Source organism: Dipodomys ordii, unplaced genomic scaffold, assembly GCF_000151885.1.
Source record: "Dipodomys ordii isolate 6190 unplaced genomic scaffold, Dord_2.0 Scaffold66, whole genome shotgun sequence".
NCBI classification, from domain to species: Eukaryota; Metazoa; Chordata; class Mammalia; order Rodentia; family Heteromyidae; genus Dipodomys; species Dipodomys ordii.
In genome coordinates this window covers 551,442-561,699 of record NW_012267282.1, presented here as the reverse complement: position 1 = coordinate 561,699, position 10,258 = coordinate 551,442, and the positions used below count along the sequence as shown (strand labels likewise).

The 10,258-nt window shown below is 46.6% G+C and overlaps 1 protein-coding gene across 1 annotated transcript in view; it reads left to right on the top strand.

Annotated features, from left to right (window-relative positions):
* The window catches only part of Ep400 (E1A binding protein p400), a 99,722-nt gene that overhangs the window by 54,063 nt on the left and 35,401 nt on the right, over nt 1–10,258 (top strand). The window contains exons 19-25 of the mRNA XM_013023033.1: nt 1,532–1,698; nt 2,830–3,075; nt 4,948–5,112; nt 7,461–7,619; nt 8,566–8,660; nt 9,102–9,373; nt 10,014–10,216. Of these exons, the coding sequence (XP_012878487.1) occupies nt 1,532–1,698; nt 2,830–3,075; nt 4,948–5,112; nt 7,461–7,619; nt 8,566–8,660; nt 9,102–9,373; nt 10,014–10,216 (1,307 nt within the window). The remainder of the gene's footprint in view (nt 1–1,531; nt 1,699–2,829; nt 3,076–4,947; nt 5,113–7,460; nt 7,620–8,565; nt 8,661–9,101; nt 9,374–10,013; nt 10,217–10,258) is intronic.

Genomic DNA, 10,258 nt, shown 5'->3' with positions numbered 1-10,258 from the left:
CTTCCTTCCTTCCTTCCTTCCCTCCCTCCCTCCCCTCCCTCCTTCCCTCCCTCTTTCCCTCCCTCCTTCCTTTCCTCCTTTTCCTCCTTCCTTCCTTCCCTTCCTCCTTCCCTCCTTTCCTCCCTGGTCCTGGGGCTTGAACTCAGGGCCTGGGCACTGTTTCTCAGCTTTTTTTCTCAAGTCTAGCATTCTGCCACTTGAACCACAGTTCCACTTCTAGCTGATGGACTCTTCTGCCGGAGCTGGCTTTGAACTATGATCCTTAATCATAGGGCACTGGTGGCTCACACCTGTCATCCTAGCTACTCAGGAGGTTGAGATCTGAGGATCGTGGTTCAAAGCCAGCCCAGGCAAGAAAGTCCATGAGACTCTTATCTCCAATTAAGCACCAGAAAACCAGAATTGGCATTGTGGCTCAAGTGGTAGAGCACTTGCCTTGAGCTGAAGAGCTCAGGGACAATGCCCAGGCCCAGAGTTCAAACCCCATGACTGACAAAAAAAAAACACCTCTTAGTAGATGTTTAATTAGGGGTACCCCCTTTGACAAGAAAAAATGGGTTACTCTGTACAGTATTTTGACAATAAAAAAACGTAATAAAAAATAAAAAGAAAGAATGGGTTAGTTTGGAAAATTACAGGCTCAGGAACTACTTTGCATGAAGTACATGGGTAATGTTAAACTTTTTCTTTGCTTCTTTATTTGTCTGCTTTAAGACGGTATCACTGTGTAGCCCAGGCTGGCCTCAGACTTGAGGTTCTCCTGCTCACTCAGCCTCCTAAGTGCTAGACTTACAGGTGTGCATACCACATCCATCTGAAACGTGTGTGTGTGTGTGTGTGTGTGTGTGTGTGTGTGTGTACACATGTGCTATGACTGGAGTTTGAACTCAAGGCTGGTGCTCTACCATTTGAATCATAGCTCCACTTGCTTTGTGGTGGTTAATTAGAGGTAAGAGTCTTAAGAACTTTCCTGCCTGGGCTGGCTTCAAACTATCATCATAACATCTCAGCCTTCTGAGTACTTAGGATTAAAGATGTGAGCCACTGGCACCTGGCTCTGCAAAACAGCTCTGACACCTGGTTATTTATTTATTTATTTTTTTGGTCCGGTCGTGGGGCCTGAACTCTGGGCCTGGCCGCTGTCCCTCAGCTCTTCAGCTCAAGGCTAGCTCTCTACCACTTGAGCCACAGCGCCACTTCCGGTTTTCTGGGTGGTTTATTGGAGATAAGAGTCTCATGGACTTTCCTGCTTGGGCTGGCTTTGAACCGTGATCCTCAGATCTCAGCCTCCTGAATAGCTAGGATTACAGGCGTGAGCCACCGGTGCCTGGGTTGCAATGTGCCACTTCTAATAGGTACAGAGTTTGTCAGCAGCTTTCCTGGGCTGAGAGTGAGAACAGCTGTCTTTAGAATTACATTGCTCCTGAATTGAGGACTCTCAGTGGGCCTCTGTGGGCAGTCCCTTCGAGTTTGAACTCTGCAGCTTGGTGATCTTCTGTGTATCTTTCTGCCTGATCCAACTGGCATCTAGGTTATTCCAGCCTGTGCAGTATGGTCAGAAGCCTGAGGGTCGCACTGTGGCATTCCCCACACACACACCCCGGACAGCAACTGCCAACACCACTGCTGCTGCTCCACAGGGTCAGGTTCGAGGACGGCCACCAATTGCCACCTTTTCTGCCAACCCGGATGCAAAAGGTACCTCACCTAGCTATCACACTTGTTGTGAAAGGCTTGGGGAAGCACATGGCGCTGCATCCTTGCCGCCACTGCTGGGAGGGCGCAGGGACCATCATTGTCTCCAAAGGTTCCCTGTACACTTTCCCATGATAGTAGCTTTTATTTTCTAAAATTTATTTTTGGTATCTTGAGTTAGGATCTTGCCCAGGCCTTGAACTCTTAATTCTCCTGCCGCAGCCTCCTGAGTTAAGAATCACAGGCATGGACTAAGAATGTGGTTTAGTAGTAGTAGAATGCTCGCTTAGCATGCATGAAGCCCTGGGTTCAATTCCTCAGTATCACATAAACAGAAAAAGCTGGAAGTGGCACTGTGGCTCAGAGCACTAGCCTTGAGCACAAAGAGGCTCAGAGACAGTGCCAAAAGTCCCAGGACTGGTACCAAACAAAAAAAGTTACATGCATGTGAATCAAGTCTTCTAGGCATGCACCACCACAATCAGCTTGTAGGTGTTTTTGCTTGCTGCGTTGGGTTTTCCCTGTACAAGAAACTTCACTCTTTGTTGAGTGAGTGTTGATGGTGAGTGCCTTAGCAAATGATTTCTTTTTATGTATGTCAAGGCATATTAGGAAGCTCCTGAGAAAGTCTGTTCTTGTTATGTGTGGTGCGGTCTTTTCAAGTAACTGATGATAACTTTGAAGAAGGATAGGGTGAAGTACAGAAAAGGTTGCAAAGGCATTTTAACCACCACCCGCTCAAGTCCATTGCTTTTCGAGATAAACAAGTACTCACAACAGCAGTGGTGAGATTATGAAAAGGTGAGAGCAGATGCCTCCTTGTGTCTAGAGGGTTATTGTAATTGATAGAACTGTTGGACTGGGCTGGCTCCAAACCCTTCTCTCCCCTCTGAGAAGTGCACACTGCTTGTGCTGATCAGCTCACAGTGAACCTAACTCAGCAGCAGGTTGAACCTTGTTCCTCTTTTCTCAAGAACTGTGTAAGTCCCTCCATCTTTTTTTTTCCCCCAAGAGAGTGCTTCTCGTTTGAGAAACTGAAATGTTTATGTAATTTCTTTGAAAATCGAGTATAAAATACTGCATTTTATGAAGAACCTCTAACAGCTTTGCACAAACCAACCTTATCGATTGCAGTGGCAGCAGCCCCGTTTCAGACCTCTCAGGCTTCCGTCGGTGCGCCTCGACACCACCAGCCTGCCTCGACCTCCAGCACAGCAGCAGGCCCAGCCCATCCTGTGAAACTGCGGGCCCAGACCAATGCCCAGGCCTCCACCCCAGGCCCGCCCCCGCCCCCGCCCCAGGCCCCCTCGCTGGCTGCGGGTCCGAGCCCGCAGCCTCAGCGGCTGGTGCTCACCTCGCAGGCCCAGGCCCGCTTGCCCAGTAAGTGGCCTCACCAGTCAGCATCTGCTGTTGCTGCCTGGGGCAGCATGTCAGGAACATGGGATGTCTGAAGAGCTTTGCTGTCCACTACTTCTGTCTGCCCCTCAGCCCAGGCCTCAATGCTGCCTGGAGCCTGACACCTCCCCGAGGGTGGGGCCTCTCCAGAGGTCAGCGTCCAGTCCCTGCTCTTTTCTGCTCTTTCTCCTTACCCTTGCCAGCTCTGTTTTTCTCCTGCATTCCTTGTGCTGGACTGGTGTGCCAGGCTAGCACTTCAGCTTAGAGTCAGCCAAGGTTCTGCCCAGCAGCCTATAGCCCCACACTGAGGAGCTTATGGTGAAATTATATTAGTTGATATTAGGTTTCCAAATACCTTTTTTTTTTTTTCTGGCTTCTCAAGTGTTATCAAGTGTGGACATGGGAAGAATATTTGCTTAACAGCCATACTGTAACACTATACCAAGCTAAAATCTCACAGTGTTCTTTTTTTCAGTGGAGCACGTTTTAGTTTGGCCAGTAGGGTTAGCATGTTTTCAAAGCTCATATGGACCTTTATTCTCCTGTTGGGGAGATTATCCTATCTTAAAATATTGCAGGCTGTGTAGTTTTCAAATACTGCCTCATGTATGTTCTTTCTTAAGCGACAAAATTGTGTTAGGCCTTCCTGGAGAGAGAGTAGGGAGAAAAAGTAGAGAAGCAGCTCCTTTTTTCGTTGTGAGTAGCTCTTCATTGCATCAATAAAGAGCAGTTATTTTAGGCAGGCAGATGAGGGGAGGAAGCCCTTCCATGCTCCCGTTTCCATTGGCTGGAGATGAGGTTGTGTTGGTGTTTGGGGAGCTACGTATTAGAGGAGCATGAAGGGGGAATACCTTTTTATGTCAACTGGGCTTTACTTACCTACAGACCAAGGAGGTTAGGGGGAGATTTGAATTTCTGTATATAAATCTGTCTCCTACTTTCATTTCCCCATTTTCCTTTTCTTGCTCATAGTTATTCTGTAGGCAAGATATCTTTAGATATTTTCCAATTCTTTTATTAACTATTCTCTTCATGGTACCATTAATGATTCCAACATTTTACTAACTGTTCTTTTTATGCTACCATTAATGATTTCGGTGTGGGTTTTCTTGGGAGGAGCATTTGTACTTGGATGTCAGCCATTTGGTAAAAGCCTTTTAGCTGTGCAGGTTTGGCCTGATAGGAGGACTGTTTTGGAGACATAACGTTGAACTACGTTGTTTTAAAATGTTTAAACAGTGTAAAGTTTCACTTCTTTTTTCCAAAGTAAATGTTGTAGATTGAATCCTACAGTCTAGTTTGAATTAGGATGAAATTTTATATCTAAAAGCTTTACTTAGGTATGACTTATTTAAATATATGTCTAGATTTTTTTTAAACATTATGGGTGTAATTGAAGCTCACTGTTTATTCTTTTGATCTAGTGATAAAATCTTTTAACCTCTGTGAGCTTAGTTGAACACATGCTTTTTCAGATTTTGAGAGTCTTTTGAAGATTTGCAAGAACAGATTTCTAAATTTATTACAGATAGATTTCTGTTATTTTTGCTGTTTGCTGTTTTGGTTTTTTAAAATAATCATTCGAGGAGAAAAGTAAAATGTTTGCTAATAGTTTGACTGATGATATCAATATTGAATACCAGTAATTCCAACATTTTGTGATCAAATAGGTTAACCATTAAAATCTGTTATATTTGGCTTTTTTTCTAATATAACAATTATTTTCTTGAAGCAGTAAAGAACAATACCTAATTAGTATTTCTAGGACACTTCAGTTTCTGTAGGTGGCCATTATTTGTAAGACATACTTGTCATGTAAGAGTCCTAGTTTTAACTTTTTTCTCTGCCTTTCAACAGGTGGAGAAGTAGTGAAAATAGCTCAATTGGCATCCATCGCGGGACCACAGAGCCGTATTGCCCAGCCAGAGACACCAGTGACACTGCAATTCCAGGGGAACAAGTTCACCTTGTCACATAGTCAGCTTCGGCAGCTCACAGCAGGCCAGCCCCTACAGCTACAAGGTACTAATGCTGAGAATGACAAGCATGCCACTGTTGGCACATGCCTGAGGACCTGCCCTGCCTGGTGGAGTGACTCGGGCAAGTGAGCTGCCTCTTCAAGTGTCAGGTTCTTTACCTAGCAGTGGAGTTAACAAGTCTCACCGCATAAAGTTGTGGAGGATTGGTGTCAACTTGAGGCACCCTAATGATAGTCTTTTTTTTTTTTATTTTATGTGCCAATATTGGGGCTTGATTAATCAAGACTGGTGCTCTGCCACTACAGATGTACCTCCACTTCCGATGAGTATGTGTGTGTGTGTGTGTGTACACATGTGTACTAGTACTGGGGCTTGCACTTCGGGTCTGGGCACTGTCCCTAAGCTTCTTTGCTTAAAGCTAGTGCTCTACCATTTGGGTCACAGGTCCTCTTCCAGATTCTGGGTTTGTTTTTTGGGGGAGGGGGACAGGGAGAAGGAGGTAGTTGTGGGGCTTGAACTCAGTGCCAGGGTGCTGTTCCTGAGATATTTTGCTCAAGGCTAGCACTCTGCCACTTTGAGCCACAGTGCCACTTCGATTTTCTGGTGGTTACTTGGAGATAAGAGTCTCATAGACTTCCCTGCCCAGATTGGCTTTGTACCATGATCCTCAGGTCTCAGCCCCCTGAGTAAGTAGGATTACAGATGTGAGCTACCAGCTCCCAGTCACTTATAGATTTTTGGTAGTCAATTGGAGATAAAGTCTCATGAGCTGAGGGGCGCTGGTGGCTCATGCATGCAATCCTACCTACTTAGGAGACTTGAGATCTGAGGATCACGGTTTAAAGGCAGCCTGAGTAAAAAAGTCTATGAGACTCTTACCTACAATTAGCCACCTGTAAACCAGAAGGAGCTATGGCTCAAAGTGGTAGAGAGCTAGCCTTGAACACAAAAGCTCAGGGATAGCACTCAGGACCTGAGTTCAGGACCCACAACTGACAAAAAAATAAGTCTCATGGACTTCCCTGTTCCTGGGCTGACTTTGACTGCTACCCTCCAATCTCAGCCTTCTGAGTAGCTAGGATTACAGGCGTGAGCCACCAGCACGCACCACAGTTATTTTTATTAACAGCATCTGCTCTTTGAAAATAGTTCCCTATTTTATAAATCAAAATAGAAATACTTGCCAAGTACCAGTGGATCACAGTTCAAAGCCAGCCCAGAGAAGCAAGTTTATGAGAACCTTATTTTCAACTAATCACCAGAAACCTGGAAGTGGAGCTGTGGCTCAAGTGGTAGAGTGCTAGCCTTGAGCAAAAAAGCTCAGTGATGGTGCCCAGGTCCTGAGCTGAAGCACTAGGACTGGCAAAAAGAAAAAGCAATGTTTGCCTCTTTGTGATTATGAGATGAGTTGTTCAAGAAATGTCAAAGACTAGAGATTGGTGTGAGAGATGATTTTCTTTTACATATACACATTTTGTTTTTGTTTTTGTTTTTTTTTCTGAAATAGATTCTGGCTATGTTGCCTAGTAGCTGGGACCACAGGTGCATGCTGCCACACCTGACTAGACTATTTAGCTTAACCTTTGCCTAAGAGTAACATGCTTTCTAGTTACTACTTTCAAAGACAATGAGGGAATGAAAATTTGAGTGGCTCCCTAAAATCAGTGTTGAATCATTATGTGACAGCAGTTTTAGCCACTTTAGCTCTATGAGTGCCAGATGTGTCCTTAGCTCTCATTTTAAAGTTAAGATTTAGAAGTAGCATCCTCTGCAGTTGTTGCCAGCCCCTCCCTTTGCAGCTTTGCTGGGAGGTGTCGACCCGACCAACCACAGGGCAAAGGGTTTTTGCTGGTTTCATGTGGTTTGATTCCACATCTCTCCAGGGTTTAGGATGTCAGATGTTAGCTCATCTATGAACACCTTTGGTGGTCGTTTGTTTCCTTGGCACACTCTTGGGAAGCAACCCTCCAAAACAGCTGCAAACCTAGGGATACCTGGTTCAAACCCATTTTTCCTGGCAATTCTTCAAACCAGTTGAAACACAGCAGGCTCTCACATGGATCTGGGAACTGAGGCTCTCTTGTGAATCATATCCTTGGGATAGCCATGCAGCCCCCACAGACCTATACCGAGGTGTTTGTGTGAGGCATTATAAGGTGCATTGGCCTTTTTCCTGATGTTGAGCAAAGCAACTGTTCCTCAAACACTTCTTTACTGGGGATGAAATATTTCCATCTTCCTCAAAGTGAGCTTTGCATTGATCTGCTTATGTAAATATGAGTTGGGGTATTTAGTGTGTTTGTTTATTTCTGTAACATTTAGAAGTGATGGGTGTGTGCTGTAATGAGCACGTGCCTATAACTGACGCCTCTGGTGGACGTGTGATTGCAGGCAGCGTCCTCCAGATCGTGTCAGCCCCTGGGCAGCCCTACCTGAGAGCCCCCGGCCCCGTGGTGATGCAGACCGTGTCTCAGGCGGGTGCTATGCACAGCACCCTGGGAAGCAAGCCCCCAACTGCTGGCCCCAGCCCCGCACCCTTGACCCCACAAGGTAGGGTGTTCTGCTCAGGAGGAAGGCTTGGTGTTTAGCTGCTTTCTGACTCTTCTGAGCAATTGGGAGGTGTTGTGTATCTGACTGTAGGCCCTCTGCACATCCAAGCCATGCTGTGACTGTCGCTTCCTCAGATATCTTGTGGCATCAGCTTGGTTTATTCTCTTTCTCTTTTGCTTTCAAAGGTCCTTACATATAATCAGTCCCCACTGTTTCAGATTTTTTGTTTTGATCTTATTTTAACAAGAGACTTTGGGAACCATGAGTAATTCAGCTTGTTAATATGTGACCAACACACTTACTGAGCATACTTAAAGTTTTTTGGGAGTGGGCCATGGGCCCCTGTGCATGCAAAAGTCAAACTTTCTGGGTGGCCTAGCTTCCAGACCTGCTGGGCTTCTAGTTCATGCTTCACCCCTGTCAGCTTCCTCTTAAAGACCTTGGCTCTGCCTAGATGTGCTCTGTCCTGGACCTAGTGGTGGGTGGGTTAGACATGTGGACACCACAGGGAGTAATATCAAGTGGCTGATGGGTCTGCCCTCTTGGCCAGAAGCTACTGGTTTACTGGTCATCCTCTGTGTACTGGTTGTTCAGTGGCTTCTGCTTAGTTCCGCTTGCACCTCCAAGTCATCTCTGATGATGCTGCAGGGCCTCTATGGACCGGTAGCATTCTGCCAGGGTGGGCTAGATGAGGCCTCAAGGCTGGGAGGGTGGGACGAGCTGCTACGCGCTTCCATGCCTGCACGGTCACCCAGCACAGTTCTGATGGTAGCTGCAGGGTCTTACCCTCCCAGTTCTTCTCACCTCCTTGAGAATTTGGGCGTCATCTATCACACCTGCTACAGAGGTGGGCAAATTCCTGTCTAGGCAGCCCACCCCTGGGACTGGGTCCTGTGCGTGCTGCTGTCATGCTAACCTTCTCAGCTCTTCACTTTTGCATTTGTAGTTGGCGTTCCGAGTCGAGTGGCAGTGAGTGCCATGGCTGTAGGAGAACCCGGGCTGGCTTCTAAGCCAGCCTCTCCTGCTGCAGGGCCGACTCAGGTACGTGCCGGGCATGCGTTGGCAGCTTGTGAACTGCCAGTGTGGAGCAGGCCGCTTTCAGAAGCTGTTTGCTTGCATGCAGAGACCGTGAAGGCTGTTTGGGCTCATCTGATCAGGCAGTTCACACACATTTGTGCCCTCTGAATTGTAGTCCTGATTTTAACACATAGTCCAATGACAGAAGAAACTGGAATGAAACATTTTTTTAAAATTTCATTCCTTATGTTTTCTTGGGGATGAGAAGTCCGTCCTCTGTATCTTGAGGTGGAAGAGAAAGAAGTCTTCCTTTTCCTGCTTCCTTTCTGTCACTAGTTCCCATGGAACAAGGATTGTGTATATCAATATACACAGTAGATGCTATGCTAACGGATCCAGGGTGAAGAGATAATTTGTTGTGTTTTCTTCAGTAAGTAACTTTTTTAAATCATGTTTTTGGTAAAGGAGGAAAAGACCAGGCTATTGAAGGAGCGGCTGGATCAGATGCATTTTGTCAATGAACGACGCTGTTCCCAAACCCCGGTGTATGGCAGAGACTTGCTGAGGATTTGTTCTCTACCTGGCAGAGGAAAGAGGCCTTGGCCAGGTTCTTTTGACAGCAGTTTTGGGAATGGGGTTGGGTCAACGAGCTGTTACCTATTACCCTCAAAAAGTAAAGGTGATCTGATATTAACATTGAATCAGCGCAAAGAATCGCTCCAGGATATTCTTGACAGGTGAGTTAGGCAACTTAGTGTTGTAACTTTTTGTGTATGTGTGTGTTTCTTCACTATGCTATACCCATTTTCTTTGTACTTTTTCCAGTGTTCTTATTTTGATATACATCTCCCCATGTTATCTCTTAGGAATTTGTTCAAAGTTGCTTTTCAGGGTCTCTGGCTTGGGACCAGAGGGTCATGTTACTGGGTCTCTCCATCAAATCCTTTCAGAAAAACATTCTTTGAAGTTGATTTCGTGCACTGGTGAATGTTGAATTCAGAACAGGCAGTAGTGGAGCAGGGCCATATGGGCTGGAGCTGCAGCCAGGCTGTCTGTGCTGTTCCTGCTGGGCTTGGATCTTTATCTCTTTTCCAAGTGCAGTCCCCTGAGTGTTTGGCCCTGATGTCTCAGGTCAACTTCAGAGCTTGAATGATGAGCCATGGTCTAGAGAGTGTCCAACGCAGGTTATTTGGGCTGGGCTATCTGAGGTGGTCCCTGGTTGCCATAATTGGCCAGGACTTGCCAGGCCTGCCCCCGTGCTGTGAAGGATGATGCCAGCCCATGATGACCGTCAGGTGCTCTTGTTGCTTCTCTTCCACTCATACTGCCAAAGGTTCTGGTGCCATGTGGTGACCACATGTGCTTTCTGCTCCTCAGGGTGGCCTGTGTGATTCCTCCTGTGGTGGCTGCACCCCCTTCCTTGTGGGTGGCCAGGCCACCCTCACTGTACAGTTGTGGGCTCCGGGCCCTGAGGCAGCGCCTGAGGGAGCATGCTGCCCCCTATCTCCGGCAGCTTCAGCAGCTGACTGCACTGCGTTCTCTACAGTTCCCTGAGCTGAGACTGGTGCAGTTTGACTCAGGTATGACAGACTGTTTCAGCTTAGTTCATGGCATGAGGTTGT